At 37.3% G+C, this 15,815-nt stretch overlaps 1 protein-coding gene across 9 annotated transcripts in view; it reads right to left on the minus strand.

Moving 5' to 3' along the window:
• Positions 1 to 15,815, minus strand: part of ASH1L (ASH1 like histone lysine methyltransferase) — a 209,302-nt gene that overhangs the window by 64,528 nt on the left and 128,959 nt on the right. For all 9 annotated transcript variants that reach the window (XM_068540958.1, XM_068540954.1, XM_068540956.1 and 6 more), the window contains one exon: positions 1,906 to 2,000. In XM_068540958.1, the coding sequence (XP_068397059.1) occupies positions 1,906 to 2,000 (95 nt within the window). The remainder of the gene's footprint in view (positions 1 to 1,905; positions 2,001 to 15,815) is intronic.

Genomic DNA, 15,815 nt, shown 5'->3' on the forward strand with positions numbered 1-15,815 from the left:
TATGAATTAGCCAATTTCCCATCCAGAGCAAAACCAGTGAGACCAAAATGGTCATGTTTTCCTTTACACAGAACTTTTAAAATTACCTCTTATTTTCAAAGCCTATTTATCATTAGCACATTCTAGGAAATAGCTAAATCTGCTGAGAATCTTCTTCCACTGCTATGACCTCACTACTAAAAACAAAAGGCTCTTTCAAAAGAACTGTGGCACTAAGCCCAGAGAATACGGAACTTACTTACTATTACCTTTCTTAAGTAAGCAACAGTACAGTTATCTAGCTGAGAATTAAACCTTGTAATGCTATGTTGTACTTAAACTATTCTCTAGCCACCCAATACAGAATAATTAAAGCAAACAAATCTTTATTGCAGAACTTGTCTACCCCTGTTGCTTTACATACATTGCTGGCGCTGGGCCCTCTGGGGAGAAAAAAGGAACTAGATAATCATAACACACAGAAAAGCCCCATAGTCAAGAGAGTCAAGAAAGTCATAGTTGAAGAGAACACTAAAAGCACCGGATCAACATCTACTACACAAGTAAGTTGTTCCTGGAAAAAAAAATTCTCATCCTATATTCAATTATGTATTCTAATTTCTCCTTTTCTTTCATTGTATAACCAATATTTGTTAAACTCCTATTATGTACGAAGCACGGGGAAATCAAAGGAGAATAAGAAAGACAAATGATCCTGTGCTCCTAGAGCTTATAATCTGGTGGAGGAGGCATTACTAAATGAGTAAACAAATACAGTAATTATAGATTATAGAAAAAAGTAAACAGGGTGCTGTGATACAGACTTGATATAGAGGGAGGAACCCTTTTTGGTAGGATAATCAGGAAAAAAATTTTAAAGAAAATAATATTTAAGCTGGTACTGACATTTAGCTCATCCTCAAAGGATGAGAAGAAATCCACCATGGGAAGTTTGAAGAAGAGCTTTGCAGGCAATGGTAATAATAAGCATAATGATCTTTTGGTTGGAAAGAGTTTGGTATGGTCTAGAATCTGAAAGAAGGCCAGCATGACACACAATACAGTGATTAAGGGAAATATGGGAAACAACAGAGGCAGAAAAATGAGGTAGTCAGGAACCAGATCATTCCCAAGAGTTGGGGTAAGGAGTTTATAGTTTAATGGTGAGCCACTGAAAGGTTTTAAGTACGATTTAGTTTAAGTTATAAAATCATTTCCCTTTTTACTGTGTGGAGAGTAGATTGGAAGGGAGCAAGAATGGAAGTGGACAGATCTGTTAGAAGGCTATTGCAATGGCCTGAGCAAAAGATAATAGTGGCATGGACTTGAATAATGGCAATGGAATTTGAAGAGAAGTAGGATATATTTCAAGGATGAAAATAACAGAACTTGGAGATGGACTGGATGAGGCCAATCCAGGAAATCCAGGATGCCTTCTAGGTACACTTTACTTATCTGATAAGCTCAACAGTATGATCCTGGAAGGTATTATTATTGAAATGCTAAACAAAGACTAGAATTTTCCCCAAAAATAAATAGAGAGATAAATCTTGATCAATTTTCAAGCATATAAACAATCAGAAAAAGCAGTGGGCCCTTTTCCTTTGATTATTACATATCCACAAATCATCTCCCTTTGAACACAGAAAACACTTGAAACTGAAGTAATGAATAGTTGGGTTTTCCTAGATGACTTACTTAGAGAATTAAATGTTACAGATATAGTGTTGTTTACTGAAACTCCGGTGAAAAAGATTTACGTCATTTGACCCCTAGACGGCAAAATTCTTCAGAGTAACTATAATTAAATGGTAAAGACTTGATCCCACTGGAGATGTAGAAATAATAAGAACACAAAGACATTTCACCCAAACTCAAGAAATACCATTTCTTCTCAGTAATATATTGTGTATACTGAGTACTCACCGACATGAATGGGGGCTGGGAATAATCCATATTCATGCTCTCCCGGAGTGTATTCCAGCTTCTCTTTCTTTAATTGGATCAATCGGCTCTTTGGGCTGTGATTAGAAAAGAATGGAAAACAGTGAGAGGCAATGAAATTTCCTTTTGTGGTAAAATAGAAAAAAAAAAAAATCACTCTATTGAATATTTGTTTTAGTGGTGATCATTTTGTAATGTATAGAAATATCGAATCACTATGCTGTACCTCTGGAACCAACATAGTGTTGCAGGTCAATTATACTCAATTTAACAAAATGTGATACTATTTTGAGTTAAAAATCACCTTTATAAATATAATAAGAAATGAACTTGGCTTCACAGTAATTTATGCAAAAATACTGGGCGGCTTTAATTAATTAAAAATGTTTATGTAATCCAATTGAGCTATAGATAGGATTTCATAAAGTAGCAAAATTCCAAATTCACAATTTAGAGTGATAATTTTTTAAAAGTGTAGCTACTACACTACACTTAAAAGTATGTTATTTAAAAGTATGTTTAAAAGTATGTTATTTTTCTATAATTCTGATTCCAAACTAGTCATTTCATGTGACTCTCACAAAAAGGGACAAGGAAAATTAACAATAACAAATGGTTTATGTGTATGAACTATTTTGTGTGACTTGTTCTACATATCAAAAATAGTTGACTTACATACATATCTGGTTTGTAAATAAAATTGTGAATTGGGGAAAAAAAGAGTATTTGTTTTAACAGTGGCTTAAATCTTAAACCCATTTTTTTGGGGGGGAGGGATACTAAGTATTTTCATATATTTTTAAAATCTGAATTTCTGGAATTGCCTTTTAGGAATTATACATAAGATGCATTCTCCAATGCATCTCCAATGCACTAGCATTCTCCAACAGTTTTGCAGAAGGAACCTAAATTTCATATCTGATCATAATGACTGCCTTATATTTGGTTAATGATTTATAGTTTATAAAGTACTTTCACATATTATCATTTATGTCAATCCCGTGAAGTAGGTAAGAAATGTTAACTCTAGTTTACAGATTTGAAAACTGATGCTCTACAAGGCTAACTGACTTGCTTTATTTTTTGTAGCTGGCAAGGAGATTCAAGATGTAAACCTTAAGTTTCTTGCTAAACTCCTATTTATCTACTATTCGTTTTATTTTATTCCACCATGTCCCATCAGCTTTTACCTCTTCCACTCATCTTACTGGGTCTGTGTTCCTAATGTTTGTTATGAGATCAAAACCTGAAGAGATTTCACAGATACATAAAAGTAAGGGGAAAAAAGAAGGGAGGAAAAAGGAAATGAGAAAAAGAAGAGAGCCTCATTCAGTCGACTCTGATTTTATTTTGGCTTAAAGTTCCAGTAAATAAAGCAAGGTGGATATATTTCTTTCATGAATTATGACATACTGCCTTTCAAAAACAAGTCTAGTCTATTGTATCTTGTAACAAGTAGGTATGTTAATACACACTTTGCAGATGAGAAAATTGAGATCCAAAGAAGTGAGTTATTTGTAGAACCTTTAGTTCTTATTTGAAGACTGGTTCTTTCTAGTGGATCATTCATTTATTTATTCAACAATTACTGAGCACTCATTAAGTCCAGGCCCTGTTCCAAGTACTAAGAAACAGTAGAGAAAAAGACAGTTTACTTGGGTAGACATACAATAAGGAAATAAGAAAAACTAAGAAAATGAAAAAAAAACCCCAGAAAATAATAAATGCTAGGCAAATAATTAAAATGTGATGAATAGCAAGTAATTTGGGAAGGCTTTTCCAAGGAAGTGACATGAAGCTAAAATGTAAATGTTACTGATACTCAGGAGAGGATCTGGGAAATGGAGGAAGATCAGGCAGAGGAAATAGCTGGTATAAGATGAAAGTTTAAATGAGATTGGAGAATTAGAAGAAATGAAAGGAGGCTGAAGCAGTCCAGGTAAAGTTAGAAACTAAGTCATGTGAAAGTTTAAAGGCAGTGGTAAGTAGTTTGGGGGACAGTTACAAAGAAGGAAAGGAAAGATGCTAGACTGTTCTACTTATAAGACCACTTTTCTCATTTTAAAAAAGTGGCCCCCCAAAATGATTGTGAACACAAAGATGAATTTTTTAACCAACTAAAAACTATATTTCTTCATCATCAAAGTCAAATAGATCAAGAAAACAACTGTGTCTAGAACCAAGCACTCAGCATGAAAGAAAATTTGGTCTACACCTTACTAGATTCAAGACACATCCAAACTACTTAGAGAAATAACATAAAAGTTTTCATTTAGCTAACAAAGGAATGGAAGCAAAACTGGTATTTTACCCTGGTGCCAACAGGGTAAGCAAGCATATAGGGGGCAGTAGTCACGAAAGAAAATACCTGGCACCCTGAAGTGAACAGACAAGCAAAACCACAAAAAAATTCAGGGTCACCTGCATAGTTTTACACCCTCAAATATATGAAACCTTGAATATATCCTATCAATTACCAACTGAGTCCCTAAAAAACTCAAATTTACCTTTGATTTTGCAATGCTGATACCTAAGATGCATAATATCATTATGGGTATGATAATCATGTGAGAAACTGTTTTCCTAGTTCTTAGCCAAGTCTGACTTTGGTTCTAATTTAGACATAACCATTTATTTCCCTGTTGGTTACAACAACATGGAAAGCTCTCTCATTGTTTTAAATACTCCATTCTGTGTGAGCTCTGAGGAGTGGTATATTAAGAGAGAGAATTTGGTTGCCTCTGTCAGTTTGTCTTGGAGATTCTGAACATTCCTGGCATTTTCTGGGTATTCATTTGTGTGCCACTATCAGTTCAAATCACAGGAGAAAATCTTTATACCTGTAGGAATGAAGAGTAGCCATTTCAGATACAAAACTGCCGTAACTTACAGTAGGCTGGACAGGTAAAAAAAAAAAGTTGCTGTGACAGGTGTTTACTCTGGCCTATGGCTGAAGTTGCAAAAATGAGACTACTAGTAGTATGTATAAGTGTGTAAATGAAAAAAACTCTTTTGCCTTTATTGTCAAAAGAAGTTAAGTTTGCCTTTCACAATGTTCTATTTATAAATGTAACCAATTCAGTATTTGTGGCCAACTTTCTCTCTCTTTGGTAGATTATTAGTTTTAATAATTTATCATTGGGATGGGAGGATATCTAATTAAAACAGGCAAATCCACCATCATATGGGAGAAAAATATATGATTATTTAAGGAAAAATATAAAAAGTTAGTGTTCCTAATAATCATTAATTGCTATTATGCAATTAATGCTATTATGTTTATCTTAAATATTGTCTACAGTCATTTCTTGGCTTTAGGTATTTATCATCTTATTTTCAAATCTTGTCAACTCTAATCTAGGCCCAAAACTCAAAATAATAAAACTATTAAGATGTCTTTTATACTCAAACTATCTTAGAAGTTTCCCAGACAGCTGGTAATTCACACCAAGGACTTATCCCCACACTTAGTTTTTTTAATTTTTTTTTTTTCCACACTGTGTGGCTTGCAGAACTTCCCTGACCAGGGATAGAACCTTCACCCCCTGCAGTGGCAGCATGGAATCTTAACCACTGGACCATCAGGGAAGTCTCTGACATTTTTTTTTTTTAAATAAAGTGAATGCTGTTTTAAAAATTTTTTTATTTATTTTATTTATTTTATTTTTGGCTGCGTTGGGTCTTTGCTGCTGTGCATGGGCTTTTCTCTAGTTGTGGCAAGCAGGGGCTACTCTTCCGTGCAGTGTGCGGGCTTCTCACTGCAGTGGCTTCTCTTGTTGCGGAGCACGGGCTCTAGGCGCGCGGGCTTCAGTAGTTATGGCACATCAGCTCAGTAGTTGTGGCTCACGGGCCCTAGAGTGCAGGCTCAGTAGTTGTGGCACACGGGCTTAGTTGCTCCGCAGCATGTGGGATCTTCTTGGACCAAGGCTCGAACCCATGTCCCCTGCATTGGCAGGCGGATTCTTAACCACTGTGTCACCAGGGAAGTCCCACTGTGTACTTTTAAGACTGGAGAAAAGTACACTAATGTTCCTATACTTGATTGGAACCGTAACTGTCAAAAACTTTATCCTCTTTATCAAGAACTTTTTTTTTTTTCCCTAGGTTTGAAATCCTTGTCAGTTAGTGACAATCATAACATACATTTTATTGGATGCATTAGAAGAGTATGGAGAATTGTCAGTGTCTTACCTTTCTATAATGTTTTCATTCTCTGAGCAATTTTTGGTTAAATCTTTATGACTAAGACTGCTGGAAGAAATATCAAAAAACCCTCAGTAAATGACTATCTCAGTTATTTTTGACTAATGATACTAGTGGCAATAAGATTATGGGTACAGATTTCCCTGTACTAACTGATAGCATCACCTTAAACAGATACTTGTTAGACTGTAAAGAGGGAGAGAGCTAGAATTTCCAGGAAACTTTTAGCCAGGAAACAAATGATTTTGTGAAAGCAGACTGTTTAACTCAAGATCAGCAAAATAAGAATTACCTAGGACTATAAAACTGATTTAACTGTAGTAAATATTATATTTTAATGAGTGTATAATAAAGACCTTTTCTTTCTTCTTAATCTTTCTATATTACCCTGAAGTTATTAGGTGATTGCTGTACAAACCGGAATTAAATACTTTTTAACTGGTATATTGTTCCAAAGCCTTAAATTAAGAAAAAAAAATCCTGTAAATGTTAATATAAATTATAAGCTTACAGGAGAACTTAATAAAATTTCTGTTTTAAAAAAAAAGATACATGCTGATTGGTCTAACCTAAAAAACTGTTCACAATATTATATATACAGTCACACCTTACCTTATTTTACTTTGCAGGTACTGTGTTTTTTTTTTTTACAAATTGAAAGTTTTGTGGCAACCCTGCTTGGAGCAAGTCTACAGTGCCATTTTTCCAAGGGCATTCCCACTTCATGTCTCTGTGTCACATTTTGGTAATTCTCACAATATTTCAAACTTTTTCATTATTATTTTATTTGTTAGGGTGATCTGTGATCAGTGATCATTGATGTTACTCTTGTAATTGTTTTGGGGAGGCTCAAACCATGCCCATATAAGACGGTGAACTTAATAAATGTTGTATGTGCTCTAACTGCTCTACCAGCTAGCCAATCCCCGCCGCCCCCGTCTCCCACCCCCCAACCTCAAACCCGTCTCTCTCCCTTTCCTCAGGCCTCCCTATCCCCTGAGACACAGCAATATTGAAATTAGGCCAACTAATAACCCTACAGTGGCCTCTAAGAGTTCAAGTGAAAGGAAGAGTCGCATGTCTCTCACTTGAAATCAAAAGCTAGAAATGATTAAGCTTAGTGAGGAAGGCAACGCCTTAAGCCGAGACAGGCCGAAAGCCAGACCTCTTGCGCCAAACAGTTAGCCAAGCTGTGAATGAAAAGTTCTTGAAGGAAATTAAAAGTGCTACTCCAGTGAACACACAAATGATAAGAAAGTAAAACAGCCCTATTGCTGACATGGAGAAAGTTTGAGTGGTCTGGATAGAAGGTCAAACCAGCCACAACATTCCCATAAGCCAAAGTCTAATCCAGAGCAAGGCCCTAACTCTCTTCAGTTCTATGAAGGCTGAGAGATGTGAAGACGTTGCAGAAGAAAAATCTGAAGCTAGCAGAGGTTGGTTCATGAGGTTTAACATCGAAGTACAAGGTGAAGCAGCGAGTGCTGATGTACAAGCTACAGCAAGTTATCCAGAAGATCCAGCTAAGATCATTAATGAAGGTGGCTACACTAAACAACAGATTTTCAATGTAGATGAAACAGCCTTATACTGGAAGAAGATGCCATCTAGGACTTCATAGCTAGAGAGAAGAAGTCAGTGCCTGGCTCAAAGGTTCAAGGGACAGGCTGACTCTCTCTTGTTAGGGGCTAATGCAGCCGGTGACTTTAAGTTGAAGCCAATGCTCATTTACCATTCCAAAAATCCTAGGGTCCTTTCGAATTATGCTAAATCTACTCTGCCTCTGCTCTTTCAAATGGAACAACAAAGCCTGGATGACAGCACATCTGTTGACAAAGGCCACTGTTGAGACCTACTGCTCAGGAAAAAAGATTCCTTTCAAAACATTACTGCTCATTGACAATGCACCTGGTCACCCAAGAGCTCTGACGGAGATGTACAACGAGATTAATGTTGTTTTCATGCCTGCTAGCACAACAACCACTCTGCAGCCCATGGATCAAGGAGTAATTTCCACATTCAAGTCTTATTATTTAAGAAATACATTTCATAAGGCTACCGCTGCCACAGATAATGATTCCTCTGATGGATCTGGGCAAAGGAAATTGAAAACCTTCTGGAAAAGATTCTAGATGCCATTAAGAACATTCATGGTTCACGGGAGGAGGTCAAAATATCAACATTAACAGGAGTTTGGAAGTCGTTTCCAACCCTCATGGGTGACTTTGAGGGGTTCAAGACTTCAGTGTAGAAAGTAACTGCTGATGTGGTGGAAATAGCAAGAGAACTAGAAATAGAAGGGGAGCCTGAAGGTGAGACTGAACTGCTGCACTCTCGTGGTAAAATTTTCACGGATGAGGAGTTGCTTTGTATGGATGAGCAAAGAAAGTGGCTTCTTGAGATGGAATCTACTCCTGGTGAAGACGCTGTGAAGATTTTGTTGAAATGGCAACAAAAGATTTAGAATATTACATAAACTTAGTTGCTAAGGCAGTGACAGGGTTTGAGAGGATTGACTCCAATTTGAAAGAAGTTCTGTGGGTAAAATGCTATCAAAGAGCATTGCATGAGAGAAAAAAAAAAAAGAGTACTGCATGCTGCAGAGAAATCATTCATGAAAGGAAGAGTCAAAGATGCAGCAAACTGAACTGCTGCTTTGTCTTGAGAAACTGTCTCAGCCACCCCAGTCTTCAGCAACCACCACCCTGATCAGTCAGCAGCCATCAACATTGAGGCAAGGCCCTCCTCCATCAGCAAAAAGATTACAACTCGCTGAAGACTCAGATGACGGTTAGTACTTTTTGGCAATAAAGTATTTTTTAATTAAGGTATGTACATTGTTTTTTTAGACATAATGCTGTTGCACACTTAATAGACTACAGTGTAGTATAAATATATCTTTCACATGCGCTGGGAAACCAAGACCTCCGTGTGACTCCCTTTCTTGCAATATTCACTTTATTGCAGTGGTCTGGTACTGAACCTGCAGTGACTCTGAGGTATGCCTGTGTACATATAATGTAAACTGCTTTTTATGCTCCCATTTCGAAAAACCCATTTTCCTTCCTATGTGCGAAACACCCAGTTCTTCCCTACTGTGAGTTTCTTTCCTGTGTATCACCTTACTTTTACACAGAACACTTGACTTCTGACACCTCTGGTCACAAAATGTGTGGAAGTTTTTCACTACGTCAACCAATTCTCTTCACACCAGCTAGGTGTCCTAAAATTTAACTCAAGTCTAACACCGCCTATCTGGAGACACTGTCAGATCCCACAGGTTAAGGGCTCGGTCTCACAAGACTGCCTCCACTCTACCTCAGGTATCAACTGAAAACAGTAAGTCCCCAGTTTACCCACAACTTATGTCCTACAAATTGGAGGTCCCCATTACCCCCTCTCTCAGGTCTGATTAATTTGCTATAGCTGGTCACCAGTCACAGAACTCAGGGAAACACTTACTTACATTTACCAGCTTATTAAAGGACATGATAAAGGATACAGGTGAACATCCAGATGGAAGAGATGCATAGGCAAAGTATGTGGGAAGAGGTGTAGTAGAGCTTCCATTACCTCTCTGGGTGTGTCACTCTCCTTGTACCTCCAATTGTTCACCAACCTGGAAGATCTCTGAACTCTGTACTACTGGGATTTTATAGAGGCTTTCTAACATAGGCATGATCAATTATTAACTCAAATTTCCAGGCCCTCTTCCTTTCCGGAGGATGGCAGGATGGGGCTGAAAATTCCAAACTTCTAATCATGGCTTGGACTTTCTGATGACCAAGGGCCATCCAGGAGCCCACCCAGAGATGCCTTATTAGAAAAAAAAAGATGCTCATAGTGCTCTTATCACTTAGGAACTTACAAGGGTTTTAGGAGCCCTGTGTCAGGGATAGAGTCAAAGACAAATATTAGAACTAGAAACGCTCCTAAATCTTCCTATCCCTTAGGAAATTGTAAGGATTTTAGGAGTCCTGTATCAGAAACTGGGGGCAGAGACCAACAAATATATTTTCTATTACCTAACGGTTTCTATACTTCTGATGACCATGTAGTTAAATTATGTAAGTTCAGTATAATATATAATTGGATAAACCAAATTTGTAACCATGAAGAATCTTATTTAATTTTATATGACAAGATCACTAATAAGGACAAGATGTACACTTCATAAGTGTAAATGATACCTATACAGTCCTCTCAGGAAACTGGCCTCCTATTTATTCTATGGCTTATGGAATCCCATAATTTAAAGGGAGTAAGAAATATCACCCTTGGCAGGTCGGGAACACTGACAAGTATGGGGATTTTAGAGTAAGAGGATTTTCCTGCAGGGACTTCGCTGGTGGTCCAGTGGTTAAGAATCTGCCTTCCAATTCAGGAGACACGGGTCTGATCTTTGGTCGGGGAACTAAGATCCCACCTGCCGCGGGGCAACTAAGCCTGCGCGCCACACCTAGAGAGCCCGTGCACCACAACTACTGAGCCCGTGCGCTCTGGAGCCTGCACGCTGCAACTAGACAGCCCGGGTGCCACAACTAGACAAGTCCGAGCGCCGCAACAAAGACCCAGTGCAGCCAAATAAAATAAAACAAAATAAAATAAAATAGTATTTTCCTACAGTTATAGGTCTCCCATGTGAAATTTGATAGAGGAGAGTTGGAAGGCTTTTGGTTCCTCATCTTTGTAGGTGAGTTGAAAAGGGCAATAAAATACTTCTAACAGAAAAGTAAATTAAAACTTTTATAGAGGTTTCCAACCAGTAGCTGATTCTGAACCCTTAGAAACATGTTGCTCTAGTTGCTATAATCATATTACAAGAAGATTTTTGTATATTAATTAACATTATACTGTGTATATCAATGTATATAAATAAAATTGGCCTTATTTTACATCAAATTAATGATACTTAATCAGAAATCACTAAACAAATGTATGTGGTAAGAGATATACACCATGACCAAGTTGGATTCATTCCAGAGTCACAAGAATGGTTCAACACACTCAAATCAATCAATGTGATACACCACATCAACAAAAGAAAAGATAAAAACATGATCAACTCAATAGATGCAGAAAAAGCATTCAATAAAGTTCAACACCCATTCATGATAAAAACTCTTACCAAACTGGGTACAGAGGGAATATATCAACATAATAAAAGCTATTTATGACAACCCCAGAGTCAATATAATACTCAACAGTGAAAAGCTGAAAGCTTCCCACTAAAATCTGTAACAAGACAAGGATGCCCACTCTTACCACTTCTCTTAACATAGTATTGGAAGTCTTAGCCACAGCAATCAGACAAGAAAAAGAAATAAAAGGTATTCAAATTGGTAAAATTGTCCTTAGATGCAGATGACATGGTACTATATACAGAAAATCCTAGGACTTCCCTGGTGGCGCAATGGTTAAGAATCTGCCTGCCAACGTGGGGGACACGGATTCGAGCCCTGATCCGGGAAGATCCCACATGCCGTGGAGCAACTAAACCTGTGTGCCACAATTACTGAGCCTGCGCTCTAGAGCCTGCGAGCCACAACTACTGAGCCCGTGTGCCACAACTACTGAAGCCCACGCACCTAGAGCCCATGCTCCGCAGCAAGAGAAGCTACCGCAATGAGAAGCTCATGCACCGCAACGAAGAGTAGCCCCCGCTTGCCGCAACTAGAGAAAGCCCGCACACAGCAACGAAGACCCAACGCAGCCAATAAATAAATAAATAAATTTATATTAACAACAAAAAAAAAGAAAACCCTAGAGGCTCCACACAAAAACTACTAAAACTGGTAAACGAATTCAGCAAGGTGGCAGGATACAAGAATTTCCAAAATATACAATCAGCTCATACAACTCAGTAACAAAAAACCAAACAACCCAATTGAAAAATGGGCAGAAGACCCAAATAGACATTTTTCCAAAGAAGACATACAAATGGCCAATAGGCAGATAAAAGATGCTTATCATCGCTAATTATTAGAGAATGCAAATCAAAACTACAATGAGGTACCACCTCACACCAGTCAGAATGGCCATAAATAAAAAGTCTACAAACAATAAATGTTGGGGAGGGTGTGGTGAAAAGGGAACCCTCTTACACTGTTGGTGGGAAGGTAAACTGGTGCAGCCATTATGGAAAACAGTATGGCGGTTCCTTAAAAAACTAAAAACAGAGTTGCCACATGATCCAGCAACCCCACTACTGGGCATATATCCATACAAAACTATAATCCAAAAAGATACATGCACCCCCTATGTTCATAGCAGCACCACTGACAATAGCCAAGACATGGAAACAACCTAAAGGTCCACAACCTAAATGTCCACTGACAGATGAATGGATAAAGAAGATGTGGGGGGTGTGTGTGTGTATATCTGTATATCTATCTATCTATCTATCTATCTACACACAATGGAATACTACTCAGCCATAAAAAAGAATGAAATAATGCCATTTGCAGCAACATGGATGCAACTAGAGATTATCATACTAAGTGAAGTAAGTCAGAAAGAGAAAGACAAATACCATATGATAATAACTTATATGTGGAATCTAAAATATGACACAAATGAACATATCTAAGTAACAGAAACAGACTCACATACAGAACAGACTTGTGGTTGCCAAGGGGGTGGGGGTTGAAGAGGGAAGTATTGAGGGTTTGGGATTAGGAGATGCAAACTAGTATATATAGGATGGATAAACAACAAGGTCCTACTGTATAGCACAGGGGACTATATTTAATACGCTGTGATAAACCATAATGGAAAAGAATATGAAAAAGTATATATATAACTGAGTCACTTTGCGTACAGCAGAAATTAACACAACTGTGTAAATCAAATGTTTATATTTCTATAAAATTAAAAAAAAATTTATGTGGTAAAATCTCCACCTTAGAGTGGAGACTTAACTACAAAGAGGAACTGAGAAAGTAAAACTGATACCTTGCACAACAGCCATTTTGGATAAGTTACTGGATCTGTAACAGCTGTTCCCCTAATTTTTGCAATGCTGATGTTTGAAGAGATGTAATGTTATGATCTCTGTGAATATGATAATGTGAGAAAACTGCTAGATTTTCCCACCAAGAACAGACAACTGTACACTTAGTACTCTTGTGTATGGGTTTCACTGAAAACCCTATTGCATTTTTCATATGAAGAATACTTTAAAAAAAATTTTATTGGGGTATAGTTGACTTACAATGTTGTGTTAATTTCAGGTGTCCAGCAAAGTGAATCTGTTATATATATATACATATATCCACTCTTTTTTAGATTCTTTTCCCATATAGGCCATTACACAGTATTGAGTAGAGTTCTCTGTGCTATACAGTAGGTCCTTATTAGTTATCTATTTTACATATAGTAGTGTGTATGTGTCAATCCCAATCTTCCAATTTATCCCCCTCCTCCCTTAACCCCTGTAGCCATAAGTTTATTTTCTACATCTGTAACTCTATTTCTGTTTTGCAGATAAGTTCATTTGTAGTCTTTTTTTAGATTTCACGTATAAGTGATATATGATATTGTCTTTCTCTGTCTAACTTACTTCAGTTAGTATGACAATCTCTAGGTCCATCCATGTTGCTGAAAATATCATTGTTTCATTCTTTTTATGGCTGAGTAATATTCCATTGTATGTATGTGTCACATCTTCTTTACCCATTCCTCTGTTGATGGACATTGAGGCTGCCTCCATGTCCTGGCTGTTGTAAAAAGTGCTGCAATGCACACTGGGGTGCATGTATCTTTTCTTTTTCTTTTTTTTAACTTTTGAATTTTATTTATTTTTTTTATACAGCAGGTTCTTATTAGTCATCAATTTTATACACATCAGTGTATACGGGTCAATCCCAATCGCCCAATTCATCCCACCCCCCCACGCCCCCCGCGGCTTTCCCCACTTGGTGTCCATACATTTGTTATCTACATCTGTGTCTCAACTTCTGCCCTGCAAACTGGTTCATATGTACAATTTTTCTAGGTTCCACATACATGCGTTAATATACGATATTTGTTTTTTTCTTTCTGACATACTTCACTCTGTATGACAGTCTCTAGGTCCATCCACATCTCTACAAATGACCCAATTTTGTTCCTTTTTATGGCTGAATAATATTCCATTGTATATATGTACCACCTCTTCTTTATCCATTCATCTGTTGATGGACATTTAGGTTGCTTCCATGACCTGGCTATTGTAAATAGTGCTGCAATGAACATTGGGGTGCATGTGACTTTTTGAATTATGGTTTTCTCTGGGTATATGCCCAGTACTGGGATTGCTGGATCATATGGTAATTCTATTTTTAGTTTTTTAAGGAACCTCCATACTGTTCTCCATAGTGGCTGTATCAATTTACATTCCCACCAACAGTGCAAGAGGGTACCCTTTCCTCCACACCCTCTCCAGCATTTGTTGTCTGTAGATTTTCTGATGATGCCCATTCTAACTGGTGTGAGGCGATACCTCATTGTAGTTTTGATTTGCATTTCTCTAATAATTAGTGATGTTGAGCATCTTTTCATGTGCTTCTTGGCCATCTGTATGTCTTCTTTGGAGAAATGTCTTTTTAGGTCTCCTGCCCATTTTTGGATTGGGTTGTTTGTTTCTTTAATATTGAGCCGCATGAGCTGTTTATGTATTTTGGAGATTAATCCTTTGTCCGTTGATTCGTTTGCAAATATTTTCTCCCATTCTGAGGGTTGTCTTTTCGTCTTGTTTATGGTTTCCTTTGCTGTGCAAAAGCTTTGAAGTTTCATTAGGTCCCATTTGTTTATTTTTGTTTTTATTTCCATTACTCTAGGAGGTGGATCAAAAAAGATCTTGCTGTGATTTATGTCAAAGAGTGTTCTTCCTATGTTTTCCTCTAAGAGTTTTATAGTGACCGGTCTTAAATTTAGGTCTCGAATCCATTTTGAGTTTATTTTTGTGTATGGTGTTAGGGAGTGTTCTAATTTCATTCTTTTACATTGTAGCTGTCCAGTTTTCCCAGCACCACTTATTGAAGAGACTGTCTCTTCTCCATTGCATATCCTTGCCTCCTTTGTCATAGATTAGTTGACCACAGGTGCGTGGGTTTATCTCTGGGCTTTCTATCTTATTCCATTGATCTATGTTTCTGTTTTTGTGCCAGTACCATATTGTCTTGATTAATGTAGCTTTATAGTATAGTCTGAAGTCAGGGAGTCTGATTCCTCCAGCTGCATTTTTTTCCCTCAAGACTGCTTTGGCTATTCGGGGTCTTTTGTGTCTCCATACAAATTTTAAGATTTTTTGTTCTAGTTCCGTTAAAAAAAGCCATTGGTAATTTGATAGGAAATGCATTGAATCTGTAGATTGCTTTGGGTAGTATACTCATTTTCACAATATTGATTCTTCCAATCCAAGAACATGGTATATCTCTCCATCTGTTGGTATCATCTTTAATTTCTTTCATCAGTGTCTTATAGTTTTCTGCATACAGGTCTTTTGTCTCCCTAGGTAGGTTTATTCCTAGGTATTTTATCCTTTTTGTTGCAATGGTAAATGGGAGTGTTTCTTTAGTTTCTCTTTCATATTTTTCATCATTAGTGAATAGGAATGCAAGAGATTTCTGTGCATTAATTTTGTATCCTGCAACTGTACCAAATTCACTGATCAGCTCTAGTAGTTTTCTGGTGGCATGTTTAGGATT

The sequence above is a fragment of the Eschrichtius robustus genome, chromosome 3 (assembly GCF_028021215.1).
Source record: "Eschrichtius robustus isolate mEscRob2 chromosome 3, mEscRob2.pri, whole genome shotgun sequence".
In the NCBI taxonomy this organism is placed as follows: Eukaryota; Metazoa; Chordata; class Mammalia; order Artiodactyla; family Eschrichtiidae; genus Eschrichtius; species Eschrichtius robustus.